The 18303-nt window shown below is 36.6% G+C and overlaps 2 protein-coding genes and 2 long non-coding RNA genes across 4 annotated transcripts; 3 read left to right on the forward strand and 1 right to left on the reverse strand.

Annotated features, from left to right (window-relative positions):
* Positions 1-2398: 2398 nt before the first annotated feature.
* Positions 2399-3436, forward strand: LOC145587978 (uncharacterized). Its single transcript, XR_014101508.1, has 3 exons — positions 2399-2644; positions 2879-3035; positions 3133-3436. It is a non-coding gene; the product is annotated as an uncharacterized LOC145587978 (long non-coding RNA).
* Positions 3437-3443: 7 nt separating this feature from the next.
* LOC145588989 (B3 domain-containing protein REM19-like) lies at positions 3444-4489 on the forward strand. Its single transcript, XM_081645568.1, has 3 exons — positions 3444-3715; positions 3847-4004; positions 4175-4489. Exons 2-3 carry the CDS (start codon positions 3936-3938, stop codon positions 4487-4489), a joined length of 384 nt encoding a protein of 127 aa, XP_081501694.1. The 5' UTR covers positions 3444-3715; positions 3847-3935.
* A 1319-nt stretch (positions 4490-5808) lies between these two features.
* Positions 5809-6851, reverse strand: LOC145587980 (uncharacterized). Its single transcript, XR_014101509.1, has 2 exons — positions 6800-6851; positions 5809-6092 (listed from the first exon to the last, which is right to left on the reverse strand). It is a non-coding gene; the product is annotated as an uncharacterized LOC145587980 (long non-coding RNA).
* A 445-nt stretch (positions 6852-7296) lies between these two features.
* LOC145589716 (protein ALTERED PHOSPHATE STARVATION RESPONSE 1-like) lies at positions 7297-13929 on the forward strand. Its single transcript, XM_081646395.1, has 4 exons — positions 7297-8747; positions 9400-9575; positions 9766-9989; positions 12852-13929. Exons 1-4 carry the CDS (start codon positions 7658-7660, stop codon positions 13678-13680), a joined length of 2319 nt encoding a protein of 772 aa, XP_081502521.1. The 5' UTR covers positions 7297-7657; the 3' UTR covers positions 13681-13929.
* The last annotated feature ends 4374 nt before the right edge of the window (positions 13930-18303 follow it).

The raw sequence follows: 18303 nt of genomic DNA on the forward strand, positions 1-18303 counted from the left end.
CATGAGGATGAAGCATTGGACCGTAAGGGATGGAGGAGGAAGATTTATGTCGATGACTACACGGAATAATCAAATTTGGTTCATGTTAGCCGACCCCACTTATGGGATTAAGGCTTTGATTGATTGAGATTTTGTATCTTGCGTTGGAGAAGCGCTATAATTTCAGCTTGTATGATCTTGATGTTGTTGCCAATGGGTAATCACATTTCCTTAGCTTTTTGAGGAGCGAAAAGGGTTAGTTATAAATCACATTTCAATTATGTTATAATCTTGTTCTTAATTCTTGTATGGTTTGACAAGCATTAGTTTTGTAATTGGATAAATATGAAAGCCTCACAAATGTATCTTTTCCAGGTTTTACTGGCAAGCGTATCAATCTTTCAAAAATTCCTCAACATGTACAAGAGTATAAGAGAGGAAAAGATGTCGAGCTCTGGGAGATAAGTTATGTTGAACATAAATGTTAAAGAACTGAAGTTTGCTTGGTTATCCTACTGAAAGATGCAGCCTGTACACGAAAGAGATACGTAATGACTGTACGAGTGTTGAATATTTACTGGTTTATTCTTTAGTTACCTTCCTACAGGCTTTTCATTTTCCTAGTGTGTTGATTATGATCTTTATGGAATTACTATTTGGAGTATATACGTCTGTTTCCTTGGTCCAAAAATAGTGAAATAAGTTGTATGTGTGGCTTCATAATGAGTACATTTTTGGCTATATGATTCAACCTTTATATAGTGGAGTATACGTAATTTATTACATTGTGTATTAATGCTAGAAAATATAGAAGTGTTGGTGCCAATACTTTTCATATACAGCTGCAGATGTCAGAAGAAATTGAAAACAAAACAAGCATATTTAGAAGGCCTTAAATATATTACTATGTATAAAGGTTTTTGTAACATGTAAACCTACGAGCTACATATAATCATCATTATACTCCTAATCGATATCAATCAGTAACATTAATAATGTTTTTATTTGTACTTTTAATTTCTAATATTTATCTCTTAGGAAAAAAAGGGATTAAATCTACCATTAATCTATTACCTTAATAAGTAACGTGATTTTATATATTGCCAAAAATCCCTCCATCACAACTCACTCTGTCAGTTCTATTTTAGCTCTCATTATCCCTTAATCAGCAAAAACAACTCTGCCCATCTCCTTTAGTAACCATCCTTTACATTGCTTTTTCGCTCTCCACCATTGCTCTCTTAATTCAGAATTCTATGCAGTTCCAAAAGAACCTGAGCTAGAAAACTTTTTGTGGTATGTTAGATGCTCTAAGAGATTAGTGAAGCCTTTCGATTTTGTGCCTGTTAAGCCTACAACTCCTGTAAGTTGACAGTTTCTGCTGCTGAGTTTTTTTGTCTTTCGTTTTTGTTATTCTCTTATCAGATTTTTTATGATCTAGCTGTATAATAATAGAGAGTAATATGACTTAAAGTTTCTGCTTGGACTAAATTGTGTTTATTGCTTTGCTTAGGTTCTCTTATGCGTGTAAAACTGTAAATCCTTATGTTATCTTGTTATTTCTTTCTGTATGAGTCCAAGACCACTAATTAAACAGAAATTTCTTTCTGAACTGCACTTGAAAATCCCCTTGGCTTGTCTAGATGTTTGTTTGATTTTAAATGAATAGACTTTGTTAAGTTATGATCTTTCCATATTTCATTCTTTAGACCACTTTTTTTCTGTGATTGAAACTAGTTGTACATCAGAACATGAGATTACTAAAGGAGAACATACGAGTATTTGTATATTTCTTAGTATTGAAGCGAGGAAAGATCATCTCTGACTGAGGAATGAGGTGGTTTTATTTTTTATTTTTATTGAAAAGAATGCTTCTTTATTTTTGTGATTCTCAGGTGATTTATACTTTGAAAGTATTTAGGTTCATAAGGTGTAAATATCCTATACTACGTATTTCTGAGACTTACAAAATTTGGCATGAGATCCCACCCTTAATGCATCAGGTCTTCAAAATAATGCTTAGGTTAGTAATAAGTTATCTATAAACATGATTTAAAAAGGCTCAACAGAGTTCCTGTGAGTATTTCTAAGTCAAGTTATATGACTCATATCACTTGTTACTTGAGTTTTCTTACAGAGTTTCGATTTTGTTCTTGTATGTAACATGATACTCCATATTATATAACCTGAAAAAAAGTGTTGCATATACATTCACATACAATGGTAGATGCCTAACATAGGAAATTGGCAAATTGCATAATAACCAAGGAAACTAAGAAGCCCCTATTTTTTTTTTCTTCATAAAAAATATAAAAAGAAATATTCCATTGCAGTGAAAATTAGTTTAATGTCATTCTCAGGTTAAATATAAATAGACCCTCCATATATCATTATCAAACTTTCCCAAAATTCCCTCCTCCACACTTCTGTGATTCTTTCCTTTTCTGCTATCTCATTGACTTGAGCAGTTGAGCTTTACAAAACTGGCAAAAACTTTACCTATGCCCATTAATCATCCTAGTCATTTTTCTATCTTCTCCATTATGCTCATCAAAATATTTGTATGCTGCAACGTAACTTCTGTAGAACCATAGCTAGAAGAAGTTGAGCATGAGCCAACTATTGTGCTTTCTTTCAACTTTTCTCAGTTACCAAGCGCCTTAAGGTACTGTTGTCCTTTTATCATTATTTGTTGCTGGATTGAGAATCTCTATGGTTTGTTAGACTCTCTTTTTATCAGATTGAATAGACGGAGTTGAGTCATGATCTCTCCTTTTGTCATTAAAATTTAGATCAATGTTGTCGTACAAACACATTAGAGGAATCCATTGTGTCATCCTATGATTTCAAGAAGTATTTTATTGATCTGAATGCTTTTTTTTTTTGTTGGGTGTCTCAGGTGGTTGATAATTTGAAGGGCATTTTAAGTCGGAAGCAAAATGACATATGTTTGTGAAACTTGTAAGGCTTTAGAGGAGGACAAATATTGGAATGAGATTCCACCTAGGAAGCACTGGTTTTTCAAGTTGATGATTGGTAATTTTGAGCGACAGCTGGTAAGTTAGTACACCAGGCCTAAAAGAATTCCTATTATTGATAGTGTAGTCATATATTAGTTCTAACACAGTTGATTTTTGATAAAAAATTCTGCAGCGAATTCCTAGGAAATTTGTTGAATGCTCTAAGGAAGACCTTTCAAGTTCTTGCACTCTAAGAGGTCAAAGTGGGAATATATGGAAAGTTCAAATACAAAAAACTGAGAAAGATGTTCTGTTTGCAGATGGTTGGGGTAACTTTGTGACTGATCATGGTATTAAGTATGGTTGTTTCTTGGTCTTTTGCTATGTTGGAGACTCCTCTTTTGAGGTATCGGTTTTTGATGTTACTGGATGCGAGGTAGAAGGTTCACACTTCACAAGGAATACAAACATGTCCATGAACACTTCTTGTAGAAGTCTCTTACACGTGGAGAACGATGAATCTAAAGGTGACAGAACATTAGAAGCTGATATTGATGGCTCTGTAGAAGTATTTGCAGTGGATAAGGAACATGATTCAGATTCTTCATCTCAAGAAAACAATTTCAGAGGTAGTAAGAGTGCAAAATGTAAAGCTGCAGATAACAGGACTGAGATAGTACATGAAGAAGAAGATCTGGAATCATTATCTGATTCATCTCATCATGTGAAGCGCTTTCATAATCTTAGTCTGAATGTGAGAAATAGAGCATGCCAAGGTATAAAATCTATCACACATTTTCGAACAAGAATTTGTGTATAATTGCAATCAATGCTATTGTGATTAGTTCATTTGTTTGATAACTATATATATCTCTAAGTTATGCAACTGTAAGTTAATTATTTGCAGTGAGACAACCTCAAAAGTGTTACAAATCAAAGAGGCGGAAGGTTACAGAGCAAGAGAAGCAAGGTGCACTTAGCAAGGCCATTAGTCATATGAGTAAGAGACGTCATATGATTGAAATTGTGATGAAGTGTACACATGTTTATCGCGGCTTTCATCTGGTATGGCATCCTTATACACCTTGTTTTTCATAGTAATCTACTTGCTCATCATAAGGACCTAATCTAAGAAGAGTGACATAATTATCATTACCATTTTACTACTCTCAGTGTAAAAGTAGAACATCTTTTAATAATCAAATCTAAGCTAGTTTGGTTTACTATGGCTGCAGACCATCCCTAAAGAATGGGCTGTAAAACACTTGCTTCAGAAGTCTGATCATGATGTCATACTCCGGGTTCCAGGAGTAGAGGAGAGCTGGACGGTGGGATGCAGATGGACACCTTCGCAATGTCAGTTCAGACCAGGGTGGTCGACTTTTGTTTTTGAGAACAATCTCGAGGAGCATGATGTTTGTGTATTTGAGCTGCTTCAGAAAGGAGATTTGAGTAACAAGAAAAATTCTGTCTTTGATGTTCACATTTTCCGGGTTGTTAAAGAAGTAGTTCCCTTGACTGTGTTGAGAGGCATTAAATCTAGCGTCTAATGTAATCTTAAGTTCTGACTATCTAACATGAGTTTATTTTCTAAGATAACTACTGCAATCTAGAGCATATTATCATGTATTTGCCTTAATATGATCATAAGGGTATCGATTCAAGCTTATTCTAGTAGCAAATATTCTTCATTTTTCTCCATTGATCTCGATTCGACTAAAGAATGATCTTTACAACCAAAAGCAATGTAATTTGTTTAAATTAATCTGATAAAAGAGATCTGGAAGTTAACTTAGTTGTGTTTTTCTCACAATTAGTGGGCTGTGGGAGTGACAAGAGCCTTCTAGGCAAGGCTTGAAACCCTCCCTTTAAAGCCACTTTTAAAAGTACAAAAAAAAAAAGAGGAAAAATAAAGATAAGATGAAAGCTTTAAAATGGGAGAACAAAAAGGAGTCTTTTGCTTATGTGATGATCAGATCTTCTCTGACAACATAGAGTTTTTGTAGTTTTGGATCTCAATTTAATTATTTGGGTACCACTTGCACATGTTATTTTTCCTTCTTTAGATTTGATATTGATGCAATAGAAACAAACAATTTGTCATAATTTTGAAATCCACTTGTTGAACAATTGGGGAGGTGGTTGTATTTTTATTTCGAATCATTCACGAGCTTAGCTCAACATATTTTAGTTGTCAATCTCATGAATAGATCAAAATGTGTGTATATGTCTTTTTTTCTTAACTATTGTATATTTTACTTCCATATATAATAACATCTAACATGCATTAACCGGGAGTAAAATTGCAAACAACTATCGATGAGAAACTAGTAAAAAAAACTAGAGCAAACTAGCTTAAATAAATCAGTTGAAAATTTTTAACTCAAAATATGGGTCATATGGAAAATTGAACTTGCATCTAAGCTCAAAAAAAGCTCGAGATTCAGCTCGAGTTTGAATGCAAGTGTAATAAGCAACCCAAGAGCTTAGTCTCGGCTCACTCAATTATAGCCCCTAGTTGTATTTATTTTATTTGGTTAGATTCATTATTAGTTTGATCCAGGCTCAAATGATAGAATTGAAGCAAAACCGATAGATTTGATAACAGAGATTTTAAATGAAATATAATCTCACCTTAACATCCTCTTTGTTTTCTTTTTTTATTTTTTTTATCCTGTCTCTTCAAATGTTTGCTGCTGTCAAAACATTATGCAACTATTCATTATTATTGCACAAAAGTGTAATTATGGACATCTGCATTACCAAATCCTGAATGCAAATCACTACATCCTATTTCCATTTGTTTTGATGAGTTTTGGTAGGTCATGACATGCCTTTAAAGCTTACACAAATCATTTTCACAGATTTTGTCTAAGATGTAATTGACATAACCTAACTAATCAAAGCATGATGCTATATCAAGATAGCAAAATTAGTCATTGGTTGTGCAAACAGTTACAACATAGTACTAAACATCCCACAGCCTAGGATTGCAGCTTAATCCCCACTAGCACAACCCCTACATCCACAGTGAACGCGTTCTACGACTTTCTCCTCCCTCAGATGCTTGGGCACTCAGCAAACACAAGTTGTGCCAAAGTTATGGTCTCGTGGTTGTATGCAACGCAGGCAACACAGACGCTCATATCCTGGCTGCAAATCAGAGGCAAAACAAAAACATCTATCAGCAATATTGAAACATTGTCTTCCCCTAATATGCACATCACACTATCAGCATTACTTTAATCAATACGAGAACAAGATAGTATAGATAGATTCAATGGATATCAGTAATGATCAAGCAAAGACTACGTTCACACAGTTCCTAATGTATTATTTTAGCTTAAGCTCAACAATGGCTTGTTGATTCAGTCTGACAAAGAAAAGGCCAAGCCAACACAGAAATTATACTTCATCTGTCTGAAAATATAAGCAACAAATACATTGTACTGAATTAAGATGTCCAGAATAAAATGTCACACTTCTAAAAATTGTAATGTCTTCCAATAGATTTTGCTGATATACCCTCTTTTAAATCGAGTAATGGGAATTGGGGAGAGTATGAACATATTCACCTATGTAATATACGAGTATTTAATCACAATTAACAACAATGCGAATATATACACTGGACAACACAGTTTCAGTATAACACATTGGTAAAAATGAAGTGTTAATTTTCAGCAAATTCTACAAGTTTCAAGCTAGAATACGTACATGTAGACCTTAATAACATTGGTTTAACATCCAAGAAACTTACTACTCTGTAGTAAATTGGAATGGTGGAAAAATTCAACAAGTTTCGGACAAGGATACATAAAGCAATGAATCGAGGAAACGGGTTGAGACGAAAGTCATACCTTCTTCCACTTAGCAATAAGGTTTCTATCAGCATAGCCTTGGTCCAAACTATCTTTGGAAATCTCACTTCTTCTATAATAAAGATCATAAATGTAACGACTCTTCTAATGAGCAATTTTGAAAATTGGCCACAATGTTTCACACTTTCTCTTTCTGTCATGAGAATCCATTTGAGCTGCCAATTCAACCATAATAATCAATCAAACATCGTTAATCAACATTTCGGGTTTGCAAAAATAAACCGACGAATTTTACAAGAACAAATTTCGTAACAGATCTATAGAATACGGAGTAGTATATTGCTTATTAAGAAGCGGAGGGAGTATTATTGAACTACGTACAAAGAAAAAGAAAAGCTGGAAGTATCACAAATTCACAATAAACATGATTTGGAAAGCATTTGTTTTATACGGAATAAAACTAGACATAAATAAAATAATTGCTCTATATTACCATAATCTACTGTATTAATTATTCAATCCATAAAAAAACAATAACATAAATTATAAAGAAAATACAAAAAATGGTTTCAGAACGGAAACAAACGTCACTCTCACACTTTGCTCAACCTGAGACACTCTTCTGCACTTTCTCTCTCCTCCTCTTTCTCTCTCTCTCTCCAGCTCTTTCTTGTTCTTCAAGAATCTTTGCTTCACAAATTCTCTCTCCTCCTCTGCTTTTTCATTCACTTTCCTTAATTTTCATACCAATTTTCTTCCTTTTTATGATTCTTTCCATTCTCTAAAACCCCCCATTTTCCACTGTTTTTCATCAATTTCCCAGAAGTTTCAATCAAAATTGACCCAAATTGATTCATACCCAGATAAATTCTCTGCAAATTAAGAGCAACCCAGATAATGGGGTGCTCTCAATCGAAGATCGAGAACGAAGAAGCAGTGTCACGATGCAAAGACAGGAAAGCGTTCATGAAAACAGCTGTTTCCGCGCGCAACGCTTTCGCCGCCGCGCACATCTCCTACGCCATGTCCCTCAAAAACGCCGGCGCCGCCCTCAGCGACTTCGCTCAAGGTGAAGTGGTTAACCCTCTTTCTCTCTCCTCTGCTCCGGTGGGTCCCACCCCAGGTGGGGTTGGCCCCACAATCGGAGAACTTCCATCTCAGGCGCCACCGCTACCCCCGGCGGTGCGTGATTTGCCGCCTCCTCCTCCGCCTATCCCCGACATGCCGCCGCCGCTGCAGCGCGCGACGTCGATGCCGGAGTTTGTGGTGAAGCCGGGGCCGAAGCCGGTTCCGGAGGATACCATTGATGAAGGTGAAGAGGTTGACGCCGATGAAGAAGAAGAAGAGGAGGAAGACAATGGCCGATTGAGACATAGGAGAGGTAACAAAGGTGGGAGTGTTGGTGGTAGAATGGAGACTACTCCGAGTAGCTCTAATGTCGGTACTGCTAATAATGTGGTGGGACCGCCGCCTTCGTTGCCGCCGCATGATGATAGAGGGAGTAGAACACCGCCACCGCCGCCGCCCGAGGTGAGTAACCAAACTTGGGATTACTTCTTTAATACGGAGGATATGCCGGGTGGGAGCTTGAGGGATGATGATGATATGAGAGGGGAGTATGATCGTACTGTGTATCATCAACACAGGGCAATGAGGAGTTCAGGTGCTTCTGCTTCGGTTACTACTACGGTTCCGCCTTCGATTGAGATGGTTGAGGAAATGGTGATGCCGGTATCAGAGAAGCCGCCGTTACCGATGATGGGAGGAGGGGGAGGGGGAGGGAGGATGATGAAGAAGGGGAAGCAGGTGGTGGGGCAAGGTGGGAGTGGTGGGGGTGGAGAAGGGAGAAGGAAGAATGTGAATTTAGTTCAGATTTTTAGTGATTTGGATGATTGTTTTCTTAAAGCTTCTGAGAGTGCTCATTTGGTTTCCAAGATGCTTGAGGCTACTCGGTTGCATTACCATTCTAATTTTGCTGATAATAGGGGTATATTCATCTTATCTTGTCTTTCAATTGAATATGATCCTAATTCTTATGTCTTTGGTTTGCTTGTGTTACATTGTTTTCCTGATGAGTTATTGATATCAAAGTGTTTGAAGTTTCATTTGTCTTGAATCGACGATAGTCATGTTGATAGTGTAATTTAGAATTAGTAAAGTGAAAACTGAACTCAATTGGAATAGGGTGTACCGTTATGTGTCAAGGGTGCTTGTTGATTGATTATGATGATAGGCAAGGGATGAAGTAGACTTGATAGGATGAAGGAGGGATTATGGAGTAGATTGTGTGAAATGTGAAAAGTGAGCCTGAGATTGTTTGGACCAAGAAGTCGAAATTTCTAGGGTTGAATGTTCTTGGATGAATATGATAAAGCTGTAAATGCTATACAAATTGCTCGTGTGTGACTGTGTGTGAGTGAGGGAGTTTGATAATAATGAAGAGTCGTGTTACTTTAGTGCAAGGCTGTTCATGCTTGAAGCTTATCTTCTGTTCTTGGTGCTTTTATTTGCTCTAATTCTGTGATCTTTACTATTGTGGTAAGAAAGAAAGAAATTTGCGAAATGTTTTATTGTTGTAATTGAGCTTTTAAGGAGCCTACAAGGTAACCTCTAACTTGAAATTACATTTGCTTTTATAGGGCACATTGATCACTCAGCAAGAGTCATGCGTGTTATCACATGGAATAGATCTTTTAGAGGTCTCCCCAATGCAGAAGAATTTAAGGATGATGTTGATTCTGAAGAGAATGAAACTCATGCCACTGTGCTGGATAAGCTGCTTGCTTGGGAGAAAAAGTTATATGATGAAGTGAAGGTAATTCTCTTTTCCTTTAAAAGTTTCCTTCCTCAAAAGTTTCAAAGGCTTTGCCTTTACATCCTATCGTCATTTTAAAATAGTTTGTACTTGCTGCACTTGTCAATTGTGAATAGTAGTTGTTTGTGTTACAAGCTATAGTTTCGTTTGCATCATTATAAGGTTTATTTTGCTTCAATATATTGGACAGGCAGGTGAAATCATGAAGTTTGACTATCAGAGGAAAGTTGCACTATTGAACAAACAAAAGAAACGGGGTGCCAACCCTGAATCGTTGGAGAAGACAAAAGCTGCTGTAAGCCATCTACACACAAGGTACATTGTGGATATGCAGTCTATGGATTCAACGGTCTCAGAAATAAGCCGGCTGCGAGATGAGCAGTTATACCCAAAGCTTGTGGCACTTGTTGATGGGTAAGTTTAATTTTTTTTTTTTTTTTTTCAATACAAGACTTTTATTCTTGTCAATGTCACCACTCCTAAACATTTGAATTGTTGTTTGCTGATGAAAATATGTTTATGAATTAGCTGCTCAGTTGTTCTTATTCCTCTGCATGCCAGTATATCTTGGTTTAGCAATGTTTTGCTGCCAGTATAACTTCATCCTTCCTCCCTCGTACTGCAGACATGTATATCCTTAATTTATTTTTTATTTTTTTTACTCAGAATTCTTTTATCTCCCTATACAGATGTCTCTACCTCTTGCATTCACTGCCAAGTTATGATTTTTAGCTTAATTCTTGATCTCCTATGGTAAAATTTGGTCGGTTTCGATTGATTTGAATGCACAAAGGGAAGTCAATTCCGCCTTCAACTATTGTCATCAATAAACTGCCATAAAATAGATTATTTTAATTACGAATTTGGTATTTGGGATATAGAATAGATCAGTTGCAGGAGTAAAGGACCAAGGAGATGGCTTTTGGGATTTCCTATCTTACCTTTTATAATTTGTTGTCTCTTAATAGTGAAAAGCTTTGTCTTTCCAATTCAACCTTTTTTTTTTTTTTTTTTTGGACAATAAGATTATGGGAGCAAATTTGTCCATTCTCTTTCATATTCAGTTTCGCAATAAATTTTCCCTGTCTTCCCAATTTAAAGCCATGATGTTGAGGTTTATTTCCATTTTTGTTCTCTATCTTCCTTGAATGGGGAATCAAGAATCAAGTGATAACTGTCATTTGGTGCTTGTTATCGGGGGAGAGAATCAAAGGGAGTTGCCTTCTTCAAATGGTGGATTGATGGAGGCTGCAGGTAAGGTGAGGTGTGGTCTATAGGTGGTTGGGTAGGTGGTTTTGGCTGAGGTAATGAAGGCATTGAGGGGGCTTTAATGATTCTGTAAAATAGAAGTAATAGTAGAACATTATTTTTTTTATAAATAAATAAATAAATAACATGTGATATGATTCTGTAAAATGGAAGTCATAGAGTGTTTTTTTTTTTTTTTTTTTTTTTTTTTTTTTTTTTTTTTTTTTTTTTTTTTTTTGGTGAAGATAGTGGTGATATTGTGATATGATTGTATATTTGTGTTTTGAGAAAAGCCTACTCAATCACATGTACTAGTATCAAATTGTTATTTTTCTAGGTATGAAGCTGTTAGAACATAGAAGTAAAATATATGATTTACCTTATCTAATAAACCAGTATGAAACTAAGAATTAATACAAAATATATCACTTGGCCTCTTACTTAAGGTAGCACTACAAGTAAGACGTAGAAACTCCATAGCAAATTTTTATAGGTTAGGAATCGTGTATCCATATGAGATTAATGAGAATCATAAGTACTCTGCTAAATAAGACGAACATTTTAAAACCATATAAGTTCTTTTGAAGATGCCAAACCTATCATTTGTCCAATGACCACAGTTATGCAGAACTGCAAAGAGATGCATGTAATTCCCGGTCTTTCTTGGTTTTCAAATTTAGTACAATGCTTGCAATTTAAACAGATAAACTCTTGATAACATCTTCACATATATTTGGAATTTCCATCATCACTTGGAAGCTATCAGCCTATCATAATTGGTTGTGATAAATGGACTCCCTAAATTAAACCAATTAAACCATTGTCCCTTAAAATCTGCTGGTTTACTGCACTCATGGTTCATTAGCTTCTTTCTTTGAAATCTTTTCAACCTTTGATCATATGTTCCAGATTAGGAGTGAAGAATGTGTCCGAACTCCAAAGGGTCCTTTTATCTTGAATTTTAGCATGGGTTGACTACTTTAAATTTACTACATCAAAATCTTACCTCAGCACCTCTGCATCACAATATTTATCAAATAAAGCCATTCTCGAAAACATTTCACTTTCTTCTATTGCCATCTGCTTTTTCAACATTAAAGATTTTACTCTTTCCATCACATGTGTGGACATGGAATCACTGACTGAATTTCATCACATTTCTTGATCGTCCAATTGTCACCTTTAATTATATTTTACAAGTAACAGTGTTGCTCTTATTGGGATCTTGCCTTCTGTATTTTGAGTTTGGTCTTCAGGGTTTGATGATTACGTGGAGCGGTGACAGTAATTACTAAACCGTAAATGTTGTTAGTATCTGTAAATTAAATAAAAATGAGCCTCTACACTATTGTCTTTAAAAAGTTGATCATTCCAACTGAACACTCTGACTTGCTTTACAATATTGTCAAAGTTAATGATCTATAATGCTCATTAAGTCTGAGCTTGCAACAAGTGCAATAAGCTGTCTCTTCTTTAGGATTTCAAATCTGAGGAGACTGGAGTTCACCTTATACATTTTACTGACTAGTATTTGGTTTCTTAAGCTGTTTATTATTGTTTGGAGTTCACCTTTATGGAAAAATCTACAGAGATATAAAATTTGAGAAAAGAAACTCCGTAGAAATTGTTATTTTCACTTGTTTGGTCACACAGAAAATATTGGAAGGTTATTGAAATTTTCTATCATTTGGTTTGTAAAAGAGGAAAACAACTGCAAACAGCAAACATATAAGAAGTTTTCTTGACAAATTTTTGTCTCTACGGGTCTACTTAATTGTTGCTCATGGCGAATACATTGTTAGAACGGTCTAGGGATTTTTTTTAGTTTTAAATAACAAAAAAAAGCTATAGGACTTTGATAAGTTTTGTAAGAGGATCACCTCAAATATATCTGAACAGAATCTTGAAATTTCCTCTCTTGTCGTATACGACTATAGATTGCTTTCAACATTCATGCATCCTCGGTATTTTTGCATAGCTCTACTATTTTTTTTCTCGTTTCATTTTATTTGCCTTGGTGTCTCACAGGATGGCCACAATGTGGGAAGCTATGCAAGTGCACCATCAGAATCAGGTAAAGATAGCTTCAAACTTAAGATTGATTGACATCTCCCAGTCCACCAAGGAAACAACCGACCAACACTACAAGCGAACCTATCAGCTTGGGGTTATAGTTCAGGACTGGCACACAAGTTTTGAAAAAATGGTTAACCATCAGAAAGAGTATATCAAAGCCCTTAACAGCTGGTTGAAACTTAATCTTATTCCTATTGAAAGCAGCTTGAAAGAGAAGGTTTCATCTCCCCCAAGGCCTCAGAATCCTCCCATTCAAGTCCTCCTCCTTGCCTGGCATGATCACCTTGATAAACTCCCCGACGAGCATGCAAAGAGTGCAATACATAACTTTGCTGCTCTTTTGGATTCTATAGTCCAACAGCAGGAAGAAGAAATGAGATCAAGGGCAAAGGTGGAAGAATCAAGAAGGGATCTGGAAAAAAAACAGCGCCACTATAATAAATGGCTTAGCGAGTATATGCAGAAAAAGATTCCTAACGATGATGCTGACCCTGCTTCTGTCGAACATGAATTTGTCCACAAGGATGAACTTATGGTGGAGAAGGAATTTGTGGTTGAGAATGCTAAGAAGAAACTTGAAGAAGATACTGAGATTTACGAACGGCTATGTACTCAGGTAAGGGAGAAGTCACTGGCAAGCCTTAAGACTCGATTGCCAGAGTTGTTCCGAACACTATCAGAATTTGCGCTTTCTGCTTCAGATATGTACAGTAATCTGAAGAGTCTCACTCACTCTCACTCTTCTCAGAGTCGTAAACAAAAGGAAACCACGAATGCATAGAACTGGTATTTAATTGGACGAATTTGGAGCTAGTGTTTATATATTTTGTCAAAAAATTTATTTGTTCTTTTCGGAGGAAGGAGAGGGGTGAAAAAAATGCCCTATTAAAATATACTAGTGTGTGTAAAATTTTGTGTTTATATAATTATATATAAGCATTAAGCGGTAGTTGTAGATTTGTAGTTGCATTAGCCAGATTGTAATTGTGAAGATACAGAGGTTGAATTAACGAAGTTACTGTGATTATTATCCTCTGAAAGCATTTGCTGAAGTAAACTTGATAGAGGCCTTCATCGAGACATTGATCTGGCACGGGTTATTGGCTTCTTAGACCATATTAATTGACTGCTATCTTGTGAGATCAATATTAATATGTACATTGTCTAGATTCTTTCTCATCAACTCTGAACCAGAAAACAATTTACTCCCAGACATTTGACATCTCGGAGCCACAACAGTAAGGCCCCGTTCTTTAGAGCTGTTTTGCTCTGCTCTGCTGAAATCTGCTCTGCTCTATCCAGAAGCTCAAAAGAACAGGGCCTTAGTATCATAAAGATAAAAAAAAATAAAAAAAAAAAAAAGAAAGAAAAAAAGGTCGCTAGAATGGTATTCTACGCTTGATCCAGCAAGGTAGAGTTTAGGTAGCCCTGCCGCCCTGGGCTACGGGAAAGTGCTCCTCTTAATTGCCCTTGCCTTTTCTCCTCTTTTTCGTTCTTCCGTCCAGAGATGTTCTGCCAGTAGTGGCCGGAATTGCCATGGACAATGGTTTCTTATTTTGGCTATGGTGGTTGTGTGTTGGGTTTTTTTTTGTTTTAAAAGTGAGCTGTTCAGTTTATTTAGGTGATTTAAATGATTTTGCAAGGCATGGCCATATACGTCTGAACCAGCCTCATAGTATGATTTTGCAATTATTGTTAGTGTTGGATATGTGTTACTCCGTGTCTCTGTATGTTTTCCAACTATTGTGTGTTGAATACATGTCTGGTACAAGTACATATATGTTTTTCTTACCTTAAAAGAAAAATATTTAAGTGTATGGGATAACACCGTCGCCAATATGGATTAGGTAATCGAGTCGGATTTTCGCATTTGGATCATGTCCAAACCGGCCCATTACCTATATTGGCATCTATCACCATCCACGTGGAGACCTGCTTCTAGCCACGTGGATATCAATTGCCCACTTGACAAGACACTCATGTGGACCGAAACGTTATATCTATAACGTTAGGGGATTTCTATAAATATCCCAACATATCTTACTTCTAAAGTACAATATTTTTAACCTAAATATTCTTAAACTACATTCTTATTCATATCATACCCGTATTGACTTTATTATCAGAGTGGTTATTCTTGGACAAATCCCAAAAGCATCTAATTTACGTTGACTGTGCAAGTTCGATTAGACGATAAATCATCATCGGCCCAGATACAATTTACTGGAGCTCACCCGGAACAATAAGTATGTTAAGTAACATCAAGTATATCCGTACGTGTTTCCTAGTATGGAATACATCAAGAATAATAACACTCCGTAAAGTTTAGCTTCCTATTGACTCTTTTTGTAAGTAGTGTGTCCTACTACTGCACAACAACGAATAAACCAACCCTAGAAAAAATGATAACAATGCAACCTTAAGATATAGACAAATTTATCCACTTTCCTCCCCTCTTTCCCTCTATCTGTCTTCTCCTTCTCTCTTTTTTCTCTCCCTAGAACCACCCATCCATGGAATCAAGGAAAATTCTTGATCCAAACCCGCTTATTCCGTCACTTGAACCCGGACGACGTCCCCCGAACTACGTCGTTTTACACCTACCCTTCAACCTCCCTACTTTTGACCCCCCTCTTTGGAAAAAAATCTACAAGACTACTCTCCTCCTACTAATCATTGCCACATCTACCTTCGTACTATGGCCGTCGGATCCCGACGTAAAGGTCGTACGAATGAGGACGCACCACGTAAGGATCCACACGCGTCCGCGTAAACATGGGCACGGGCCGTGCCCGTGCCGCCGCGGGCCGTGCCTGGCCGTGCCGGGGTGGTGCCCGTGCCGTGCCGTGCCGTGCCGGCTCCGCGGCGTGTCGGGCCGTGCCGTGCCTGGAATTGGCACACCCCAGCCCACGGCATGGCACGGCCCACGTGCCGTGCCGGGCCGCGGGCCAAACCGTGCCGTTTTTAATTTTTTTTTTTTTTTTTTTTTTTTTTTTTTTTTTTTTTAAAAAAAAAAATAAATGTTAAAAAAAACGAATTAAAAACAAAAATGCATATAATAAAAAAAAAATACTAGTGCGATAATCCGAAAACACAAAAAATTGAAGAATAACTTATTTTATTATATGACGGTAGCCGACTAGCCGGTACGAATATACGATAATTCAATAATACAAAATTACAAAATAAGTAATGATAATTAAAAATCGTACAATAGTGTATGAATATTGAATAACTTCATTTATTATACGGAATACGAAGTTCGATAATACAAAAAGAATACAATAGTGTATAATGTAAATATGTAATCATGTAATTATTATTGGTCGTCTTCGTCTTCGCCTTCGTCTTCATCTTCGTCTTCGTCTCCTAGAGGTTCAAGTTCATCCGCCAATTGAGTGGATTGAGAACTAAAAGAAGTCGACGTTCCTTCATCGTCGTCGTTTTGTGCATAAGTACGATCTTGAGAACGAGTTTCGGCATCCAACCAATCCTTGAAACAAACACACATTTCAAGTGTTTCGGGTTTTAGTCTTGTTCTTCTATCGTCTAGAACTCTTCCCGACGCACTAAAAGCTCTTTCGGAAGCAACGGAGGAGACTTGGATAGCAAAAATATCACGAGCCATTGACGACAAAATTGGATGTTTCACGGCTTGTGATTTCCACCAATCGAGGATGTCGAGGCCAAACTTATCTTCATCGTCCATGCCTTTCATGAAGTCGTAACTTAAGTACATTTGCAACTCCGAAACATCGCTTTGAGTTCTCCTAGATGATGATGATTCTGTACCTGAATACTTAGACATCAAGTTAGCAGCTTGTGCAAATAAACCTTTGGTCCGTTTACTTACATTTTTGGATGTTTGAGAAGGGGCAAATCGAGACACGGTTCCATATTTACTTTCATAAACATTATATAAATTAAAAAAACTCATCTGTCACCTTATTCTTAAAAGTTTCAACATCATCTTCAAAATTCATGTTACTATAATAAATATCAATTAATAAAAAGGTGCCATCATATTTTTGTCTAGGATCTAAAATGGAAGCAAAAATATAAATCATAGGAATATCGGTGTAATATTTACGCCATTTATCCTCCATGGATGGAAGATATCCACGATAAACATGTTGTGATCGGTGTTCCGCAAAAAGTTGTGCAAGTAAACATGCATTGCTAAGAAAAGAATGAGCACAAGGATTATATACAGAAGAAAAACAATGTGTCATACCATATAGTAATTGTAAAAACTGCATATATTTTTCACAATTAGCCCAATCATCTTCAAGTAAAGCATTTTGTGGATATTTCATATTATAAAAAAGTGTTAAATGAACCTTGTACTCGATTGCCCGACTCAACATTTCATAGGTGGAGTTCCACCTAGTTGGACAATCCGGTGCTATTTTTATGGTTTTAATCCGTTGTTGCCTGCAAAAACCTTTCCATTCTTGCCATCTCATGTTAGAGCTATTAATAGTGCAAATAGCACTCCGTATTTTGTGATAAAATGGACCAATTGCTTGTGTTCCATCCTTCACACACAAGTTAAGAACATGACAAATGCATCTAACATGAAGTGCATCTCCATTTAATATAACATCGTGCAATTGGGATTTGACCAAATTCGCACTATATGTCATAGAAGTTGCATTATCGAAAGTCATAGACATGATTTTATCCCTAAGACTATATGCATCAATGGCTTCCATTAAATGATGTGCAATGTTAAGACCGGTATGAGGGTATTCAAGCATTTTGAAATGAATGATGCGTTTTTGTAACATCCACTCATTATCTAACCAATGACAAGTAACACATAAATAGTGAAGTCCGTACCCACCATCCCATGCATCGGCGGTTAAAGAAACTCTACTAGGAAGATTAGCTAATTCATTTACTAATCTTAATTTGTACTCTAGATAAGTCTTCATGGCAGCAGATCGGACGGTTTTTCGGGAGATTTTTTTGTGTTTTGGTTGTAGTGCTCGGTTAATATAGTTGTTGAAGGCATCATTTTCGGCGAAAAGAAAAGGTTGTTCTGCATGTACAATCATTCTCCCAAGTTCATCCCTATCTCTCTCGTAATTGTAAATGAAACCTTGTGGATGGAATTGAGAAATTTTAGGTTGGGTTGGATCACTAGATGGTCCACCACATTTTTTTGTATGTCTACTAAGGTGTCCCGTCCCTCCCTTGGTATCGGCCGAGAAAATTTTACCACAAGTCCGACACTTGCATTTTTTTCCATCTTTACTTAATTGATAATGTGCCCAAACTTCACTCTTTCTTTTGGTTTGAGCAAAATCCTCTTCGGTACACCACTCTAATATGTTAGGATTTTGGGTGTTGGGCATGTGAGTGGATGGTTCACTCGACCCGGAAGCTTGTGTTTGGCTAC

Source organism: Chenopodium album, chromosome 17 (assembly GCF_948465745.1).
Source record: "Chenopodium album chromosome 17, dcCheAlbu1.1, whole genome shotgun sequence".
Taxonomy (NCBI): Eukaryota; Viridiplantae; Streptophyta; class Magnoliopsida; order Caryophyllales; family Amaranthaceae; genus Chenopodium; species Chenopodium album.